Source organism: Geotrypetes seraphini, chromosome 3 (genome assembly GCF_902459505.1).
Source record: "Geotrypetes seraphini chromosome 3, aGeoSer1.1, whole genome shotgun sequence".
NCBI lineage: Eukaryota > Metazoa > Chordata > Amphibia > Gymnophiona > Dermophiidae > Geotrypetes > Geotrypetes seraphini.
In genome coordinates, this window is record NC_047086.1 from 362,247,796 (window position 1) to 362,270,116 (window position 22,321).

The 22,321-nt window shown below is 41.1% G+C and overlaps 1 protein-coding gene across 1 annotated transcript in view; it reads right to left on the reverse strand.

The window, feature by feature from the left end:
- The window catches only part of THBS2 (thrombospondin 2), a 285,177-nt gene that overhangs the window by 101,702 nt on the left and 161,154 nt on the right, over positions 1-22,321 (reverse strand). Inside the window, exons 12-14 of the mRNA XM_033937149.1 lie at positions 13,423-13,550; positions 13,181-13,333; positions 6,264-6,482 (exon numbers count right to left, since the gene is read on the reverse strand). Of these exons, the coding sequence (XP_033793040.1) occupies positions 6,264-6,482; positions 13,181-13,333; positions 13,423-13,550 (500 nt within the window). The remainder of the gene's footprint in view (positions 1-6,263; positions 6,483-13,180; positions 13,334-13,422; positions 13,551-22,321) is intronic.

A 22,321-nucleotide genomic window follows, 5' to 3' on the forward strand; every position in this document is an offset into this window, starting at 1 on the left:
TCCCCGCTAAGCAAGCGCGCCCCTTCCCCATACCTTTTTATCTTTGGTGCGAGCAATTTATACTTTCATTTTCAGTGTTCAATGTTAACGTTGGCTGTTTAATAATTTAGATTTGTTGAGACTGGCAGAATGACTTTATGCTATGCAGGAGTTAAAATATGAAACTCCCAAATACGAAACTGTAATGAAAAGGTCATGTTTAGAAAATTACTCAAGACGCAATTATTTATAGAAGCCTTTTTTAGCCAATAATTCTTCTCTCTACACAGTTGATGAATTATTCATGATTTATATTATATAAGCTATGGGCTCCTAATCGAAAGAGAAAAACGTCCAAAAACCGGCCTAAGTCGGCACTTGGATGAACATTGTCCAAATACGTCCAAGTGCCGATATTGAAAACGGGTTTTGGAAGTATTTCTAAATGACCTAGGCCTTCATAGAGCCGCTGAATGACCAAAACTAAACGGGGCGGGAATTGGGCAGGATGTGGGCCAGCTTAGACTTAGTCGTACAGCATGTATAACCGAAAGTTATACAGCCCAGCATAGACGAAACTTGGACTTTGTAACTTAGACCATTTAAAACATGGTCTAAGTCACAAAAACTCAACTAAAGTCACTAGATAAGCACTGCAAAAACATAAAACAGACCCCCACACACTACCCCAGTGATCACTGACCTCCCCAACCCCATAAAAATCGTAATCACATCTTTAAAATTCAGCCTCCAGACCATCATCACCTGGCAGCCTGGCATAGGAAAGCCTAGTCGTCCTGCTCAGAGGCGGCTTAAGTCGTCTTGGGGGTGGGTTAGGGGCTCATGGAGAGGAGGACCCTTGCCCATAAGCCCCTATAATCACTGCATTGATATTTAAACATGTGCATTCTCCTATACACCTCCAAAACCATTTTTTACTGGCATATAAGTGGCTCCTGCAGCTATAAGGGCTATTGAGGTGGTAAATAAGTGGGTCTAGGGGATTTGGGAGGTGGTTTGGGGGGCTCACCGTGACCTATAAGGGAGCTGTAGTGAGGAGAAGACATGGCACCCTTTTTGTTCACAGCAGTGCCCTGTAAGGTACCCCACTATTTAGGTGCCATATCTGGGTATTCAGTCCATCACTTTGCAGACCCCTCCCACATCCAACAGGGCTTGTTCTAGGCATTTTTAACTTGGATAAAAAGTTGGATGAAAATGTGGTATACAGATGGACTATTTAGCGACTTGGACGATCAGATCGGCAGGACGTATAATTAGACGATTTTCGAAAGAAAAAAAATTTTGGACGTATTTTTTGAAAATGTGTCCTAGGCTAATTTTTACTTTGGACGACTTGCAAAACGGACAAAAACGGACTTAGACGTTCCTTTCTATTATGCCCCTCCACGGTATTAGTTTGTAGATATGATTTCTGATGATTGTTTGTGTGCTTGTTTTATTATGTTTTTACAAAATTATGTATGTAAATTATGTAAACCATTTAGTTTTAAACGGTATAGAAATTTTTAAAATAAAAAAATAAAATAAATGAACTCTTTAGCCCCCAGGAATTTTTTTTAAAGAGCGTTTAAAAAGCTGCCGCTGCGGCCAACTGTATAAGTGTTTTTGAATATTGACCTTATACGAAGAAAGACTGGGCAAACTGCAGCTCTATACCCTGGAGGAGCGCAGAGAAAGGGGTGACATGATTGAGACATTTAAGTATGTCACTGGTCGTGTCAAGGTGGAAAACGATATATTCTTTCCCAAGGGACCCTCAGTCACAAGGGGGCATCCGCTCAAACTCAGAGGGGGGAAATTTAGTGGTGACACCAGGAAGTATTTCTTCACGGAAAGGGTGGTAGATCACTGGAACAAACTTCCGGTGCAGGTGATCAATGCCACCAGCATGCTCGATTTTAAGAATAAATGGGACATCCACGTGGGATCCCTACAAGGGTCAAGTTAAGGTCACTAGCACTCAGACTCAATGGGGTGGGTCAATAGAGTGGGCAGACTTGATGGGCTGTGGCCCTTTTCTGCCGTCATCTTCTATGTTTCTATGTTTCTAAAGGGTAATTGTATAACTAGGCACCCATATTTGCTATACCGCAATTCCTGTGGTCAAGGCAGTTTACAATCTAAGCAATTTATATGCCCCATGCATAAGTAAATTTACAGAATATAATGACATATTTGTAAAGAGGGAATGGAAAATCTATTCACACTGATGTGACATAAGAACAGAATAACATAAGACTAGCCTTACATCAAGCCCAGTAGCCCATTCGTACGGTGGCCAATGCAGGTCACTAGTATCCGGCAAAAACCCAAAGAGTAGCAACATTCCATGCTATCGATCCAGGCCTCCTTCACAGGCAGACATGGACAGAGATTTAAGTGAAGATATTCCCAATATAGCTAAGAAAGGGAAAGGACCACTAATAAGCAATTTCAATACATTTTTTGGAGCATTCCTGTTGTGGGGGTCATCTAGAAGTAGAGAGATCCTGAATTTTTTACAGAAAGAACTGTTCCAGCAATTGGTAATGGAATCCACATGGGATGGGGCAATATTGGACCTAACGCTTAGAAATGAGGAGAGTGTTTCTGAAGGTCGATCATCTTGCAAACAGTTATCACCGGTTAAGACATGCATGGAGTGGGTTTCATTCAAAAGGGAAGATTTTAGACTTCAAAAAAACTGACTTTTGTCATGATAGGAGAATACCTCAAGGAATTGTTAGCTGGATGGGAAAATCTGGGAATAGAAAAGTAGTGGGCAAAACAGAAAGGAACTATTTTAGGAGCAACAAACCTTTTTGTTAGGAAAGTACAAATAAGAGGGAAATAAGGCCATTTTGATTCTCAAAAATAGTAGGGGAAAGAGATCGCAGAAAGAAGACAGGCAATAATAAATTTCAGCATTTTCATATTTTTGTGCTCAACTAAAAACATTTTTTTCTGATGGCATTAAGAAGTTAGTAGGACCCAGTATCGCAAAACAGGGTAATTATGTTGAAAGGTGTAATTTGCTTTTGAATATTTAATATTGTTTTAAAAAATAAAATAAAAGTGCGGAAACATTTTGAAGCTCCCTCCTATCTGGAAAAGCAAGGAGAAGCTGGTTGAATTGAGGGAGAAAAGTAGATGTAATGTATTTACATTTTCACAAAACCTTTGACATGGCTCCACATAGGTGACTGATAAATAAACTGAGTGCTTTTGTTATGGGCTCTAAAGTGACTTACTGGGCTAGAAACTGGCTGAGCAGAAGCCAACGACAATTGCTAGTAAACAAAGTTCATTCTAAGGAAAGGGATGTTACCAGTGGTGTGCAGCAAAGATCAGTTTTTGTTCCATTTTTTAAAATATTTTTGTAAGCAACATTACGGAACAACTGACATCTAAGATTTGCCGTTTTGCAGATGATATCAAAACTTGCAATAGGGTAGATATCCCTGATGGTGTGGATACCATGAGGAGGGGATTAATGAAGCTTGCAGAATGGTCTAGAGCAGTGGTTCCCAACCCTCTCCTGGAGGACCACCAGGCCAGTTGAGTTTTCAGGATAGCCCTAATGAATATGCATGGAGCAGATTTGCATGCCTGGCACCTCTATTATATGCAGATCTCTCTCATGCACATTCATTAGAGCTATCCTGAAAACCCGACTGGCCTGGTGGTCCTCCAGGACAGGGTTGGTAACCACTGGTCTAGAATTTGGCAGCTAAGATTTAATGCTAAAAAATTCAGGGTTAGGCATTTGGGCTGCAAAAACCTGAGGAAGTGGTACAGCATAAGGGGGTGAAGTACTTCTGTGCACAAAAGAAGAGATGGACATAAGGATTATTATATCTGATGATCTCAAGGTGGACAAACAGTTAGAAAAGTTAATGGGAAAAGCTAGAAGGATGCTTGGGTGCACAAGCAAAGGAAGGCCAGCCAAAAAAGGAGGTGATAATTAGAGAATGACATGGGGGACACACTTTCCCATCCCCGCGGGAACTCATTTTCCATTCTTGGTGAGTTCTTTTCCTGTCCCTGCCCCATTCCTGCAAGCTCTGTCCTCATCTGCACGAGCCTCAAACACTGTAAAATCATAAGTGTTTGAGGTTTGTGTGGTTAAGGCTGAGCTTACAGAAATGGGGCAGGGGCAGGGACAGCGACAAAACTTGTGGGGACAGGACGTGGAAATTGAATCCTGATGGGGAAAAAATTGTCCCTGTGTCATTCTCTAGTGATAATGCCTCGTATAAATGTCTTGAGACCTCCTTTTTTGAGTACTGTATACCGTACTTTGAAGATGGAGTCAAGTCAGAGGGTGACTACCAAAATGGTCAGTGGTCATTTTCATAAAGCATATGAGGACAGAGTTAAAGATTTCAATATGTAAAATCTGGAAAAAAAAATAAAAGGCACGAGAGGGGAGATATGACAGGGAAATACTTTTAAAACCAATAGGAGGACATTTTTTTTCACTCAGAGAATAGTTAAACTCTGGAAGGCATTGCCAGAGGTTGTGGTAAGAGCGGATAGCGTAGCTAGTTTTAAGAAAGGTTTGGACAAGTTCCTGGAGGAAAAGTCCATAGTCTGTTATTGAGAAAGACATGGGGGAAGCCACTGGTTGTCCTGGATCCTCTGTGTTCATCTCACGCTTCTTTGAACTCAGTCACCGTTTTCCTCTCCACCACCTCTCTCCGGAGCGCATTCCAGGCATCTACCACCCTCTCCGTAAAGTAGAACTTCCTAACACTGCCTTTGAATCTACCACCCCTCAATCTCAAATTATGTCCTCTGGTTTTACCATTTTCCTTGCTTTGGAAAATATTTTGTTCTATGTTAATACCCTTCAAGTATTTGAACGTCTGAATCATATCTTCCCTGTCCCTCCTTTCCTCTAGACCAGGGGTGTCAAAGTCCCTTATCGAGGGCCGCAATCCAGTCAGGTTTTCAGGATTTCCCCCATGAATATGCATGAGATCTATTTGCATGCACTGCTTTCATTGTATGCTAATAGATCTCATGCATATTCATTGCGGAAATCCTGAAAACCCAACTGGATTGCAGCCCTAGAGGAGAGACTTTGACACCCTTGCTCTAGACCAGGGGTCCCCAAAGTCCCTCCTTGAGGGCAGAATCAAGTCGGGTTTTCAGGATTTCCCCAATGAATATGCATGAGATTTATGTGCATGCACTGCTTTCAATGCATATTCATTGGGGAAATCCTGAGAACCCGACTGGATTGCGGCCCTCGAGGAGGGACATTGGGGACCCCTGCTCTAGATGTTTTGGAAGTGCAGACTGCACACCATGGTGTTTATTTGCCTTCATTTTCCATGTTTCTGTGTTACACTTTCATGTTGTTAACTTCAAGTAAAGAAGGGACAAGCATATGGGATTTCTAAGGAAGATGAAGTGATAATAGGAGTGGAGGAGTAGCCTAATGGTTAATGAGATCCTGGGAAACTGGGTTTGATTATCCTCCTCCAAAAAGAGCTAAAACAAAAGAGGAAAACCAAATAGCTGACTTCACTCTACAGTTATGCTGGAGAAAAAGCCTCAGAACCCCATCAGGGAAACCTCCTCAGACGTTAACAAGTGAAGTTACTTCCTCGGCAAAAAACGCCATGCTTGTTCTCAAAAAAAACTCTCAAGAATGTAGATGATTGCATTTGAGATTTAAAAGGGACTTGCGGGAGAACCATGTTTGTTTAAAAGCAAAAGTGTTTTTTTGCAAATAAGCCTGGAGGTTTTTTTTGCCGATGAAGTAACTTCACTCATTAATGTCTGAGTGGTTTTCCCCGACAGGGTTCTGAGGCTTTTCCTCCAGCATAACAGTAGAGTGAAGTCAGCTATTTGGTGTTCCTCTTTTGTTTTGGCCTTTTGTGGAGGACGATATTTTGATATTTTAAAGTTGTGGATGTGTGAACTTGGTTTGAGTCCCAGTTCAGCTCCTTGTTTAAGTGCTAGCATAGCGTGCTATTGTGTAAGTAGGCATAGTGCTTAAACGCAAGGGGGCATACCCAAGGGTAGAGCATGAACAATGAGCAGGACTCCCACTTATACAAGTTATGTGAATTCCTGTCACATTGATGCAATTGCAATTGTGAGAGAACAAATGTAAAATGTACAAGATGCCAGATTATGCCAGTGTTCTATAATGGAATCTGGGCACCCAGATTCTGTTCTAGAATAAGGCCTCAACACAGGTCTTCTAGGTGCCCCCATAATGTTTGACAATATATTACAAGCAATCTTGGAGTACTCCTCTTACTTACTTTATTGCAGTGGTAAGTAGCATTTGCAGCACAAACTAAGTTGTTGTTGGGCCATCCATCCAAATCGGAATCTTCACCACAGATCAGTCCATCCCCAGCATATCCAGTCTTGCACTCACACTTGTACACAGGATCACTGAAATGGCCCAGGTATATGCAGTCTGCATATTTGTGGCAGTGATGAGTTTTATCTTTGCATGGATTTTCAGGTTCACACACCTAAAAAATAAAAAGACAAAGATGTATATATTAGATCGTATGTTAGAACCATCCAACAATTATAAACATTGAGACTGAGTATTAAGGCTGTGAATCCTCACTCATTTTCTAAATAGACAAACAAAAGAAATGTGGTTGGTGCAAGAGGGGACTAGGTGCATAACCTATATTCAAAAAGGGACCTAAATTGGATCCAGGCAAGCTATATGTTGCTTAACCAAAAAGCAATAATGAAAAAATCATTAAAGAGTACATTTTCAAGACGGCGGTTAATTTCAAAAGTATGCTCACGCCTTTCAGCACACAGAAGTCCATCCATTTTCAAAACACAAGGTTTTCATAGACAGTACATTGTTTTAGAAGACTGAACAATTTCCAAAGCCATCTACATGCATAAATCACTGTCTTGCGTGCATACTGGCAAGTTACTCATATAAAAGTTCCTACATTTTAATCCCTTAATTCTAGAAAGTTGTACATCCAAATTTCCAACTAGCACACAACTTTATACACGCAACTTATAGAAAAAAGTCAATTGCATCCATAACTTAAGAGTAATTATATGCTAATTGGCTTTAGGAAACAATTATTTATTTATTTTATTTATTCCCATTTTGCTATACCGCGCCAACTGTCAAGCAGAGCGAAGTGGTTTACAGGCTAAAACATAATCAAAGGAAAGGAACTCCATTTAATGACAGGAATGAAGCAGAATCATCCAAGGTAAATAAAAACACTTCCAGGTAACCGGGAGACAGTGGAGGATAGCCTACGACCAAGTCAGGGGTTAAGATGGACCAAAATCTTGTTCAAAAAGACAAGGTTTTAGCATCATTTTAAAGCTTTTAATTGCGCCTGACCACAGTACTCTGAATTTTCTATCTTGAAAGTAAGATTGAAACCAAGAAAAGGGACCATTAGTTATTTTGATCTCTTTAAAACGGGAGGGGAGGATGTTGTGATCAACTAAGCCAAATGCTGCACTGAGATCAAGGGAGATAAGAATTACTTCTCTTCCGCCATCAAGGGTTCGATGGATAAAGTCTGTGACAGCTAACATGATAAGTTCTGTGAAAAAATGTTCACGAAATCCAGTTTGACATAGATGAAGGCAGTTTGTTTTGTCCAGAAAAGAAACTAGCTGCATGGTTACCTTTGTCCGACTAATTCTTCTGTGCATCAAATAATTCAGGAAATTCAGCCACACAGTCTCTATCATGTGGAATACCTCAGGACTCTGTCCTTTTCCTTTTGTTATTTAGGGGGAAATTCACCAATGTGTGCTACTGTTAAGATGGGTTATTTTACCACAAGTCGTGCTATTTTAACACAGGGTCCAATTGTTTTTCAGTGAGGCCTTATGCTAAAATAGCTGGTCTTAAAAGTAGCATACATTGATGAATTCCCCCCTTGAGACCACTAGCACTTTTGATCCAAACTGGAAATTTCAGCATATATATGTATAGACGATATTCAACTGGTGGTTTGCACAGATCCAAAGAATCCTGATTTATTAACGGTTGATTTGAGGTTGCAGGCCATTTGTACTTGGTCGTCAACATTGTCATTGTCAACATTGTCTCAAGTTGAATCCAAGACACTTTGAATTACTGATAGGGTCTTTCCCCTCATTATATCTCTGGTGCCACAAAAACATCCTCTTACTAAGGGGTCCTTACTAAAACATTCTCTTCTAAGGGTTCCTTAGAAAGTACTGCAAAAATGTTGGGGTCAATATTCAAAGGGGTTCAATTAAGCAGGAGAGGCTCTTGCTCAGTTAAACCCTGCTGAGCTGTCTGGCTGCCAATATTCAGTGGGTCTTAGCTGTGTAGTATCACTGTTAGCATTAACGAGCTAATTCCTTAACCAGCTGTCCCAACTTTATTCACTGAGTTAACTAGGCACCAAGCAAACAGAATGTTAGGAATGATAAAGAAGGGGATCACGAACAGATCGTAGAAGGTTATCATGCCGCTGTACCGGACCATGGTGCGCCCTCACCTGGAGTACTGCATCCAGCACTGGTCGCCATACATGAAGAAGGACATGGTACTACTCGAAAGGGTCCAGAGAAGAGCAACTAAGATGGTTAAGGGGCTGGAGGAGTTGCCGTACAGCAGGGGTGTCCAATGTCGGTCCTCGAGGGCCGCAGTCCAGTCGGGTTTTCAGGATTTCCCCAGTGAATATGCATGAGATCTATTAGCATACAATGAAAGCAGTGCATGCAAATAGACCTCATGTATATTCATTGGGGAAATCCTGAAAACCCGACTGGACTGCGGCCCTCGAGGACCGACATTGGACACCCCTGCCGTACAGTGAACGATTAGAGAAACTGGGCCTCTTCTCCCTCGAACAGAGGAGATTGAGAGGGGACATGATCGAAACATTCAAGGTACTGAAGGGAATAGACCTAGTAGATAAGGACAGGTTGTTCATCCTCTCCAAGGTAGAGAGAATGAGAGGGCACTCTCTAAAGTTGAAAGGGGACAGATTCCGTACGAACGTAAGGAAGTTCTTCACCCAGAGAGTGGTAGAAAACTGGAACGCTCTTCCGGAGTCTGTCATAGGGGAAAACACCCTCCAGGGATTCAAGACAAAGTTAGACAAGTTCCTGCTGAACCGGAACATATGCAGGTAGGGCTAGTCTGTTAGGGTGCTGGTCTTTGACCAGAGGGCCGCCGCGTGAGCGGACTGCTGGTCACGATGGACCACTGGTCTGACCCAGCAACGGCAATTCTTATGTTCTTATGAATACTAGCCAATATCCAGTTAACTTTCAGATTGCCACACTAACCCAGTTATTCAGTGCTAAATGCTGAATATGCCCCAGCATTAAATATCCGGATTTAATGTAGCCCATGGCTGTGAGTCACTTACAAGCCCCTTACCACTGCAAGCTGAATATCGAGTCCATTAGGACTAACCTTTGATTCACATTTGACGACTGAAGCCCATATATCATTTGTAATGAATTCTTGCTTTGGTGCACTTAAAATGATTAGAACAGTCTGACTGATTGTAGATGATTTTATAGCAATAAGAGGGGCCTCTGAAAAGTTCTCAGCCCAACCAACAAAACTGAGGCAGTCTCCATCGAGGGCTATACACTTAGTCCAGTGATTTTCCATTTTTTTTCATTCCGTTTCGTTCAGAACAAAAAGTGGAAAATCACAGGACTAGCCCCCTTGTCTATTAAACTGCGCTAGCAGTTTTTAGCGCAGAGAGCCAAGCTGAATGGCCCGCGCTGCTCCAAACACTCATAGGAACTCTATGAGCGTCGGGAGCAGTGCAGGCCATTCAGTGCAGCTCCCCGCGCTAGAAACTGCTAGCCTTTGATGGAGACTGCCCCAACTTTGTTGGCTGGGCTGAGAACTTTTCAGCAGCCCCTCGTATAAATTGGTTCATGCTTTGGTGATGAGTAGATTAAACTATGGTAATTCACTTTTTAATGGACCACCTCAAAATACAATTAACAGATGCCAACAGTTCACAATGTTGCAATCAACCCTATAACGGGGGCCCAGAAAGTATGATCTTGTAGCACCATATTTCAAAACAGCTCACTGACTGCCATGCAATTATTATATGAAGTTTAGAATCCTAGTATTAGCTCATAAAGCTTTAAAAAAAATTTGTTCAGGATTACGTTGGTATTTGTTAAGATCTACTGATTTCTTTTATCCCAGGTTGAGTACTTTGAGCTCAGGAACAGAATCACTTGGTTATTCCTCCATTATCTCTAGGAAATTGTACATCCAAATTTCCAACTAGCACACAACTTTATACACGCAACTTATGGAAAAAGGTCAATTGCATCCATAACTTAATAGAGTAATTATATGCTAATTGGCCTTAGGAAACAATGGATTTCACAAAAGAGTAAGCTTCTTTCCTGTTCTGTGGCATTCTCTCCCACATCACCGGACCGAGACTCTGCTTGAACGTTTTAAAAAGGGCATAAAAAGCAATTTTGCAAGTTGATATTTCATGAGCTTTAGGGTTCAGAGGGGATGGGTGCATGCACAATGGACGGATACATCAGATAAAAATTCTAGGTACTCTTAAATAATTTAGATTGAATAGTTTTAGTTTGGTTGTGTTCTAAGAATGATTGATTTTAATCGCTTTTAATTTTTATGAAAAAATTCATAGTATAATATATGGTATTCATAAAATAAATAAACAAATTACCTGGGACTGTGTACCTTAGGAGGAAATTGTGTAAAGAAGTGGAATACTTTGGAGTATTTATCTATTTCTTCCAAAGTGAAATTGAAATGAAAAAAAAAAATCATCTTATTTTTAGGTCAGAAATCCAGTTAGTCAGCCCTAGGATACCATTGCCTGGTACTTATGACCTACCAGTGGTCTTAAACTCAAACCCTTTGCAGGGCCACATTTTGGATTTGTAGGTACTTGGAGGGCCTCAGAAAAAATTAGTTAATGTCTTATTAAAGAAATGACAATTTTATATGAGGTAAAACTCTTTATAGTTATAAATCTTTCCTTTTGGCTAATAATAATATTGTAATTTATAGCTAAAGAGACATATGATCAAGAAACTGTTATTTTACTTTTGTGATTATGATAAACATACCGAGAGCCTCAAAATAGTACCTGGTGGGCTGCGAGTTTCAGACCGCTGCTCTACAGTAACACCAGGATTGATATTCAGTGCTAGTTAATTGGGAAGGAGAGGTTTATACTTGGTGAGCTAGTGCTGACCAGGTCCCCACAAAATATTCTGCAGCACATAACCACTGAATGACCTGGTTGACCACTGTGGCACTATCCAGTTAGTGCTGGGGCTGTCTGGGGGCAGAGTCAGGGCAGAGTCAAGAGTTCTAAAATCATGCCACACTGTCTGATGAATGTGCCTACTGGTTAATACATTTTTTAAAACTGATTTTTAATGGTGCTTTCAATTAACAGCGCTGATTAACCAATTATAAAATATAAGTTCTTATTGTGATAAACAGGAGCACGCTACAGGGGTTCAAAGAAGCTTTGGATAGGTACTTGGAAGACAAAGGGATTGAGAGGTACAGATAAGAGTAGAGGTAGATTATAGGGATGGGATTAGAGGTAAGTTACAAAATTAATCAGGGACCACTGTTCAGGCACTAGGCCTGATGGGCCGCCGCGGGAGCGGACCGCTGAGCAAGATGGACCTCTGGTCTGACTCAGCGGGGGCAACTTCTTATGTTGTTGTTCTTGTTCTAAGTTAGACTCCTAACTCTGTAGGCATCCCGATCTAGGCGCCTACTAGTAGGCGTCTTTTATAAAATCAGGGCCGTAGTGGATAGCTGGCTATGTCATGCGACTTAGTCGGCTATCAACGAAATTTAAAGCGCTAGCCAGCTATGTTGGCCAGCCAAATCTTTGGCCACTATAAACTTAGCTGGCCAGTGCTTAAGCTGACTAAGTTTATAGAGGCTAAAAATAGACCAGATATTCAATGCCAGTTACTGGAAATGGCCTGGTATTGAATATCTGAGAACATAAGAAATGGCTTCGCCGGATCAGACTCTAGGTCCATCCAGTCCGGCGACCCGCACCCGCGGAGGCCAAGCCAAGTGTTCCCTGCTGAGAAACCTTGTTTACTCATATCCCTCAATGTGATTTGCGAGAAGGTGTGCATCCAACTTGCCCTTGAATCCCGGAATGGTGGTCTCCATCACGACCTCCTCCGGGAGAGCGTTCCAAGCGTCCACCACTCGTTGTGTGAAACAGAATTTCCTGATATTTGTCCTGGGCCTGGTGCCCCTCAGTGATGACCACGGGAATCAGCCCAACTAACTCCCATGGTCTGATTTAGTGACCCCCCTATATGTTCTTAGCACCTACATTATGTATGTGTGTACTGGGGCTCACAAACAATGAGTGGATCGGGATGGTGCAGAGAAAATATAGAAGGGGGGACTTTTCTTGAAACAGCCTTTGGGCGAAACATGTCGAAATGACAGGTCCCTTCACGATGTGAACAAAAGAATACTATAAAGATAAGTTTTAGTGTTGATTAGCTTTTATTACTAGAGCACAGAGCACTTTAAAATATTTAAGTATAAAATAAAAATCACGGGGCTAATGAGGAGGCCATTGCCATATGTATGTTCTTAGCCATTGAAAACACTTGGCTAACAACTGGCACTTCTGAAGCCCTTAGAAAAATAGCAAAAAGGAACAAAGAAAACATAAATGTATATGATACTGCTTTTGTAGAGGAGGGGCAATCTTATAAGCACCTACGAAATGTGATATAAAAAAAATACGGTGAATGCTGCTACTGAGCACCATCCAACAGAAAGGCAGGGATCTTCAATACGGGAAGTGGCACGTCAAACCTTAGTAACAGTGTGTGACAAGTTTCAACTTGTTGAGAGAAGATGTGTTTTAAGGTGTGCTGTAAATCATGGATCATGATCAACATGAAATTTTGTTTCATACTGCAAAAAAGTGGAAAGAAACACACAAAAATGTTAAAATGAGTTTATGGTGATGCTGCAGTGACCATGAAGATGGTTTACAAGTGGTTCAAGTGATTTCGTAATGGTTGCGAATTGGTTGAAGATGAGGAGAGATCGTGACGTCCTTCAACATCAAATACCCGCAAGAATGTTAAAAGAGTAAGTGAAACGATTTGATTACACAGGCGGAACTTACGTAACCTTATTTCTTTGTAGCATTTCACTTACTTGCTTGTCTTTCTCGGCTATCTCCAGCCCCCTTCCATAAGGCTGATTCCCTTTGTAACGAGGTGGGCAAGGCAAACAATGGAAACCTGGGTCTGTGTTGACACATCGATGTACTCCACTTAATTTAAAGCATACATCTGGGACTAATGCACACTATGATTCAACAAGAAAACAAACAATTAATTCTTGAGAGATTTTAGGGAATTATTTATAAAACTGGGCAAAACAAAGCACGTTTGTACCTCATCGATATCCCCACAGAATGTACCATTTCCAAAGTACCCAGCAGGGCATGACCCACAGGACCAAGAGCCATCAGGGAAACTGCTGCATTCAGCGCCAGGGAAGCAAGGATTTGACAAGCACCCATCTATTGAAATAGAAGAAAAGGCACACCCAATTGCACAAGAGTTAATATCTGCATAATTTAGATCATTACATTTTCAGAATTAAGCACATCAGACTAGTTAGAGATTTATTAACTTGAATAAGAAAAGCAATATCATACGCATCAGCTAAACCACCAGGGGAAGATTCTCAAAAACCACTATGCCTTTAACGATGGTTGCTAAACAGGTTCCAGCCAGTTTAGCGTGAAAGTATTCTACCGGCCAATTTTCAAAAGGGCTCAGCGTGGTCTTTTCCGAGCTTCCTGGCATCCGACTCTGCCATGCAAATGTATTACAATGAGGTCATTAATATTTAAACGACCACTCCAGGCGATTTTCTATTATCACTGGGTGATTCCCTACCCAAGCTGTCCTACATTTGTGTGCAAAATTTTCTGGCAGGTTTGTTCCGAGCTTCCTGGCAGACTCCAACTCTGCTATGCATATGTATTAAAAAGAGGTCATTAATATTTAAATGAGCATTCCGAGCGATTCTCTATTAACGCCGGGTGACTACCTAACTTTGTGGGCAAATTTTTCCGGCAGGTCTGAGCTGTTGTAGCCTTACTTCCTGGTCAGTGCCTGAGCACTGATTGGCTCAGGCATTTACAGGAAAGTAAGGCTTTTGACAGGTCAGACCTGCCAGAAAATTTTGTCCCATCCCACTGAGGATGAGAGAAGAAGAAATGTTGGATGTGGCAGTAGAGGGGGTGGGAGAGATGCACCCTGGATCCCTCTCTCTCTCTTTCCCCACTCCCTTTGCAGCAAGGGAGGGGATGAAAGAGAGAGAGAGATGGTAACAGTGAGGAAGAGGGAGACATGTTATACATGGGGGTGGAGGAGAGAGAGGAAGAAATGCTTTGCAGGGGTGGGGAGAGGAAAAATAGAGAGATGGATCCAGGACAGAAGAGAATGAAGATGCTGTATAAGGGGAGTGAAGAACAGAGAGGTAAAAATGCTGGACCATGGTAGGAGGAATCAATGGAAAGCAACCGCTTGAAGAAGAATTTGCAGAAGACATGAGGAAAGCAGAAAAAAGAGAAACTGGATCCAATTTGATGGAAAAATAAATCTCCAGACAACAAATGTAAAAAAACAGGAATGTATTGACTGAAATATGTTAGCTTTGGGAAATGTATATAGCAGATGTCTTTGTATTGTGTTCAAATATTCAGTATTGAAATATTTGCTGACCCTTGCTGTAGCTGGTGGGGATCCCCAAGCACTGCCAACTGAGGACCTCCTCCAAAGGTGGCCAGAACTCCCTTCTACCAAGCGTAGTAATTGCTGGCAGCATTCTTGAGCCACTGATGTGCCAACATATGTGGCTTAGGGGGTGTACAGGGATGGGTTTGATGCCAGTGGGACGGGTTTGATTTCTGTCTCCGTGCAACTCTGTAGTTTATACTTACTGAGATTCAATCTCTGAACTGGAGCACAGTATTCTCAGAAAGGGCTTACTAACAGCAGCCCAATATATTCATAGGCTTTATGCTCCTAACTTTGAGAATTATGATGTTTGAAAGTTATGCTGAGTACATAACTTTTTATTCAAAATTTCACTAACTTCCTAAATTTAGGAGTATAAAAAATGATAAGGTGTATTTAGGGCAGTGAAATATGTTATGATCTTAGCACTAAGATCGTAAATTAGGCTAGTAAATTCAGGAAAATGAATGGCAGGCCTAAATTTATGCACATAAATTTTAAGCTCCTAAGTTAAGATGGGGGTCAAAATGGTTCTTAGCTGGTTAAATCACCCTTTTGGGGACTAACCAGTCATTTTTAGTGGCACGTAATTGTTTAATGACGTTGAAAATAACCGGTTAGTGCTTAAAGCAAAACAGATTATTTGGGAGTTGTTCCAGGGCAGAGTTGGCACTTGGTCAGTTAAATGCCAATATTCAGCACTTAACTGGCCAAGGTCACTGCATAACTACTACAGAAAAGACCACAGAAAAGTCAGTCCTATATTTATATGGTGCCCCATAGCTGCTTAAGTGCTGAATATTGCACTTAACTGTCTATGGTGTAGCCGGCTCTGGAAACCCGGAAATTCAATGCTGAAGCCTGAACATAGCTTGACATTGAATTTCCAGGCATAATGCCTGTGGTGGTCAACAAAATTCTGAGCGTCACTGGACAATGACCCCATGAATTTTCAGCTGAAAATTTATTCTCATAAATCTGGTTGAATTAGGGCATAAACTGAGGAAACTATCTTAGAATTGTAAATTCAGAAACTTGTTTTTTTATGTTGAGCCTAACATAGAGGGGCATTATTGACTTTTTTCTGCTGGGTATGTCTCTCTCTATGCATCCCAACGTCCCTCTGGCTAAGATCATGACCTTATCACATTGTTTCACATCAGAAACTATCATCCAAAGGTTTTTCTTCTGTTCAATGTACAATAGCCTCTTCCTTCCTATTTCTGCAGCCCGAATGTATCATTCTACATTTTATGCACTAAACTTTTGCTATCAATTCTAAGCACAGAGCATCCTTTCAGATTTGTTTTGTAGAACATTTCTTATATTGCCCACTAGGTACGCGCACAGAGAAAAATTTCAGTGGTTCATATTTAGTTCAAAGTAACCATTCAGTTCATTTTTGAATATGAAAACATATTCTGCCTTTGTTTTATTCATACCCATTAAATTAATGAGGCAATCACTTTTCACTTTACCATAGTAGGGTCTTCATCTACTGTCAATGAAGTTTGCTTAAAACATAATTTTCAAAAGAGACATCATGATAAAATGAGGAAGTTGGTTAGAATAAAATTAAAAGGAGTGGATGCTAGGGTCAAAAGTTTGCATGTTGCTTTGATGCTATTTAAAAAAATCTTTCTGGAAGCCCATATAAAATGTATTCCATGCATCATAAAAAGTTGAAAGAAAGCCAAATGATAGCCAGTGTGCTGTAATGATGAAGTGATGAAAGCCAAAAGAGTGTCTTTCAGAAAATAGAAAGCAGACTCTAATGAAGACAACAGGAATGAAGACAAACACTGGCAAGTTAGCTGAATTAAAGCATTAAAGCAGGCCAAGAAAGATGTTAAAAAACAAACAAACAAAAATATGCTATAGATGTGCATCTGAAGCAAAACCCCTTGAGAGAGTTGGTTAGACTGCTGGACTGCCCGGCATAAAAGGAGAGCTGAGGAAAGATGTGGTAATAGCAGAAAAAGCTAAATGATTTTTTTTTTGTCTTGGTTTTTGCTAAGGAGGACAAAGGAGTCATAAATACATTGGAAACTTTCTTTGATGGTGATATTTGGAAAAACTAAAGCACATCATCATAAGTCTAAAAGATATAATAAATCAAACTGACAAAATCAAAAGCAACAAATCACCAGGACCAGAAGGCATTCACCTCAGAGTTCAGAAAGAGCTCAAATATGAAATTACTTATCCCTTAATATTAATCAATAACTTATCATTTAAAATGGCCACAATGCCTGAGACCTGAAGGGTAGGAATGATCTAGAAAACTACAGTCTTGTGAGCCTGGTATCAGTGATAGGTAAAACAGCTGAAGATATGCAATGAAACAAAATTACATAGATACAACCATTACCTCATTATTCCCCACAGGAAGGGGAACCCGAAAACCAAGGCTCAAATCCCAAACCAGCTCTTTGTGGCCTTGGACAAATCACTTAACCCTCCACTGCCTTGGGTGTGAAGCTGGGAAGTTTCTGGCAGTGATGCCCATGTTGGGCAGGGGTGACAAAGCTGTGCCTGCCTAACACTCTGTAGGAGAAGACAATGGCAAGCTACTCTTATATCATGCCAAGAAAACCATAAGAAGGTCCCAGTAGTATGGCTCAATGATACATCTGGAGCTATATGGTTAGCAATGTTCCCTGTAAGCTGTGTGGGAATCGTCCACCTACATTCCTGCCAGTGGTGATGCTGCTTCAGTATCACATTTTCAATAGCAAGGGTCAGGCAAGATCTACAGAACTCCAAAGGACCTGCCTGTCCCTAGTGATTAAAAACATGATATTGAAGTGTTACCGTCCCTGGCAAAAATACAGATAGAGGATTCCTACCCAGCTTAGAGGGAACATTGAATTGTTCTGTAATTTTGTTTTTTTAGTACAGCTTTAATCACTTTGCCCAACAACAAAGTCTATCTATAGTTTCCCAGATCATTCAAGAGTCGTTTTTAAAAAAAATTGGTTTTATGTTGGCCACCATCCAGTCCACATGTTTGAGGCCATTTTAAATAATACATTACAGATTACTGGTAATAGGTTTGCAATTTCATTTTTGAGCTCTTTCAAGACATTGGGGTGAATAAATCAGCCAGTTCTGATGATTTATTGCTCTTTAATTTGTCAATTTCATCTATTACATCCTATAGGCTTAGAATAATGTGCTTCAGATGCTCTGAATCATCAACATAAAAGAAGGTTTTCAGTTTGGGTAAAAGCCGAGACAAAGAAATTGTTTACTTTTTCTGCTATTATTTTCTGCTCCCTAGTACTCTTATTCTTAATTTAAATGTGCCCTTAATAATAACCTCCCAATTGGGATATTCTAACTTCAGCATTTTTCCAGTAATAATAATAATAATTTATTGGCCAAAGCCAAAGTAGTTTGAGGCGGTTTACAATAAAGAAGAGCTGGACATACAGCGAAAAAAAACCAATGAAGTCTTTGAGTACATGAAAATTTGTACAGAGTATGGTAACATTTTAGATGCGGGTTTACAGTAAAGGTAATTCGAGGTGATTTGCAACAGGAGGAGCAGGTCATACAGTGAGGGAATAAGCAGTGAAGACTTTAGGAATTCTTGGTCAATGGGAGATAGATCGAGGCGATTTACAATAAGAAGGGATAGGTCATACAGTGAGAGATAAGCAGTGAAGAGTTTAGGAATTCTTGGTCACAAATTGGTTGAACAGGTTGGTTTTAATAAGTTTTCTGAAGTTGAGGTAGGATGAGGAGTGCATGATGCTGCTGCTTAATCAGTCGTTCTGTAGACTTGCTTGGAAGGCAAGCGTTCTGTCGAGGAATCTTTTGTATTGGCAGGTTTTTATTGTAGGATGGCTAAACATGCGTATTCTGCGTGTAGGCCTGGTGGAACAGTCTAGTTTAAAGTGGGAGACCAGGTACAGAGGGGCCAAACCGAGAATGGCATTTGAAAAATACTCTTGCCTCCAGGGGCAACCAGTGGCGTTTTTGGTAGTAGGGGGTTATGTGTTCCCATTTCTTTAGGCCGAAAATCAGTCGCACAGTTGAGTTTTGTATGATTCGGAGTCTTCTTGGAAGATACCTGACTTTGAACCATCTAATCCTGAATGAGTCTTTAATGACACTGGAAATAAACCCTATACTGTACATTGTTTTAAACCTGTCCTATTGGGTTAAACTCGAGTTTTGTTGAGTTCAAGGGTCCCGCGGCAACAAGGGGGCATCCGTGGAAAATCAGGGGTGGGAAACTGCACGGGGACACCAGGAAATTCTTTTTCACTGAAAGGGTGGTTGATCGCTGGAATAGTCTTCCACTTCAGGTTATTGAGGCCAGCAGCGTGCCTGATTTTAAGGCCAAATGGGATAGACACGTGTGATCTATTCACAGAGAAAGGTAGGGGAAGGTCATTGGGGTGGGCAGACTAGATGGGCCGTGGCCCTTATCTGCCGTCTAATTCTATGTTTCTATATTAGCAGCTTTTTATTTAATTTGGCTAGTTCATTCTCTTAAGAGGATCCCTAGCAGGGACTCCTTCCTGAGACTTGAATACTAGACTAAAACAAAACAAGAAGTAGGATTGCTCAAGGTAAGAAAATGCCATTGTCCCTCTAACTATTGTTTAAATTTATATCATGCTTTATGAAGCAGATTATAATACTTTTAAAAGACACAAGGGGAATCACAGAATGCCACTTGTCTGCTTGTTGGTTCCTGCAGTATAATGTGGTAGCACTCGTCACTGGCTCACCCAAATGTGCCCTCTATTCTATTCTAATCTCTTTTTTTCTTTTTTTATATTCTTCACACTGTTTCTAATTCTAATTTTTCATACTGTTTCTGTGCTCTTTAATAAATAAATAAATTTAAAAAAGAGATTAGAATAGAATAGAGGGCACATTTGGGTGAGCCAGTGACGAGTACTGCCACATTGTACTGCAGGAACCAACAAGCAGACAAGTGGCATTCTGAGATTCCCCTTGTGTCTTTTAAAAGTATTATAAGCTGCTTCATAAAGCATGATATAAATTTAATCAATAGTTTGAAAAATCTTTGAGTGGATTGATATTATAGAGTGCCTAATAGGATTGTGATTCTCAAGATAATGGCACAGATTCAAATAATTACTAACTAGAAGACATTTAATTGTCCCTCTAAGACATGCATCCTATACAAAAGAGCACACAAAGATTACTGAAAGCAAAGAGCCAAGGAGAAAACAAGGACTGATTACCAGAAATACAAGACACAGCTAGGCATGGGATGGCTATAGCAGCAGTCTTTCAAGAGGCAGAATATCAGTTCCTAGAAAGTAAGCTGCCTTTCAGCTTGAAAGTCACAGGTTCAAGCACTGGTGCAGTAAGGGGGGAGGGGAATACCAGGGCCGGCACCTCCTCACTACCTCTTCAAATCTTCGCCAGCAGCGAACAGCATCTCCCGCCTGCTGCTTACAGCAGCCTCAGCCTTCCCTCTGATGTCACTTCTGGTTCCCAGGGGTCAGGGAAGACTATGGGGGTGCACAATGCAGTGATGATGGGTGCATTTGCCCTGGGCACAAACTTCCCTTGCTACGTCTCTGGGTTCAAGGATGCCTAGTGCCTAATATCTAGTGGGGAAAAAATGCTGAAATCTAACAACACTGGAAAGAAAGCTGCCATTGCAGGGTTTATTCCTGTTGTTTTGGGCTAGAAATGATTATGACGTGACAAAGAGAATGTTGTTAATATTTCCCATATCAATCAAATGCATTCACATCCCTATTGTCAACTTATAAACCATTCAAAATCTGTTTTATCTTCCTTTGAAATATTAGTGCCATCAGTTTGCTTCCACCCTTGTTAATATTGAGTCCATCCTTTTGGAATAGACTTTCTTCCCCAGTTCCTAACTAATCTGAAGTTCTATCCCCCTGCACCACTTACTCATACACACACTGAGACCCCAAAACTCAGCCTGCCTCTGGAGCCCTGCTCAAGGAATGAGGAGTTCATTGAAATGGCAGGGCATTAAAGCTGCAGGTTTGAACTGGGCTGTCAATCAGAGCTGATCCTGTTGGACCAATGAGCAGATAGCAGGATGGAGCTTCAACTACCATTAAAAAAGGTACATTCGTTACAAATTTCTGCAACCTGTACTTGGAACTAGAAGAGTGTGGAGGAGGGTTGTCTATCCCAGTGATTCCCAACCCTGTCCTGGAGGAACACCAGGCCAATCGGGTTTTCAGGCTAGCCCTAATGAATATGCATGAGAGAGATTTGCATATGATGGAAGTGATAGGCATGCAAATTTGCTTCATGCATATTCATTAGGGCTAGCCTGAAAACCCAATTGGCCTGGTGTTCCTCCAGGACAGGGTTGGGAACCACTGGTCTATCCCATGGTTATTTTTGGATTTCAGTAAATACTGTGTTTTCCCGAAAATAAGACAGGGTCTTATATTAATTTGTTTTCCAAAAAACGCACTAGGGGTTTTTTTTTTTCGGGGAAACACAGTATCTACCCTTGACACTTGCCATGTTTAGAAGCTAGGATACCCTGTGTACCAAAGCATGACACCAAAAAGCCTTCAAAGCCTACCTCCAGAACCACACTATCACCTACCTGCCAGTAGTAATGACATTTCACACATCACATTATTTTCCAAGACAATGCATACTGAAAATGAGTGTCCTCACTAGAATAGGAACCACATCCTCAGCAAGAAAACACCATTTCATGTTATACCTATCCCTCCTCCCCATCCCTTTGTGCACCGGAACCCCACCGACCCTCCCATCGTCAGTGATGCAGCAGGAGGAAGGCCTCGGCGGGGAAGGTCACGAAGCAGCCCGTTGCCAGTGAAAACCTCATTGCATTAAAAAGGCGATCATAGTAAAAGCCTAAAGAAAAGAAGCAAACATTTATTTTTATTCTTTCGCTACGTTAATGCTATTTGAATTTATTCTGCATCAAACAAGTTGGATGAAGTTACAGAATTTCAGTGACGTCAGAGGGAAGGCTTCGGAGGTATGTAAGGCTCACAGTGTGAGGGTCGGTGGGGTTCAGGCGCACAAAGGGATGGGAGGGAGGGATCTTAACTAGGGCTTATTTTGGGGGTAGGGCTTATATTGCGACCTACCCCGAAAATCTTGCTAAGGCTTATTTTTGAGGTAGGTCTTATTTTCGGGGAAACATGGTAGAAGGGAATTTTTGAACACTGGCTAGCCAGTTCTAGGCCTGCTATTGCAGCACTTAGACTTTGCCATCTATGTTAGTCATCCAGTGCTGAAGAACAGTTAGAGATGTCTAATCTATTTCCCACAACCTGATCCTGCCCTGGCGCCATACCAATGTTTAAGAAAATCAAGAATGCGGACCTAGTTAATTGTCAATGGTACCAATATAAATATGTTCATATAATGAGGGAGATCAAGCCTCAGACTAATGTAGCAGTATAAAACCAAAAGGTACAAATCAAAACTGCTTTTGATACTTTCACTGGCAAAAAAACTCCCTCACAGAACAGCTCAGGCTCAAGGACTTAGCTGACAAAAGACAACTTGAGCTCCA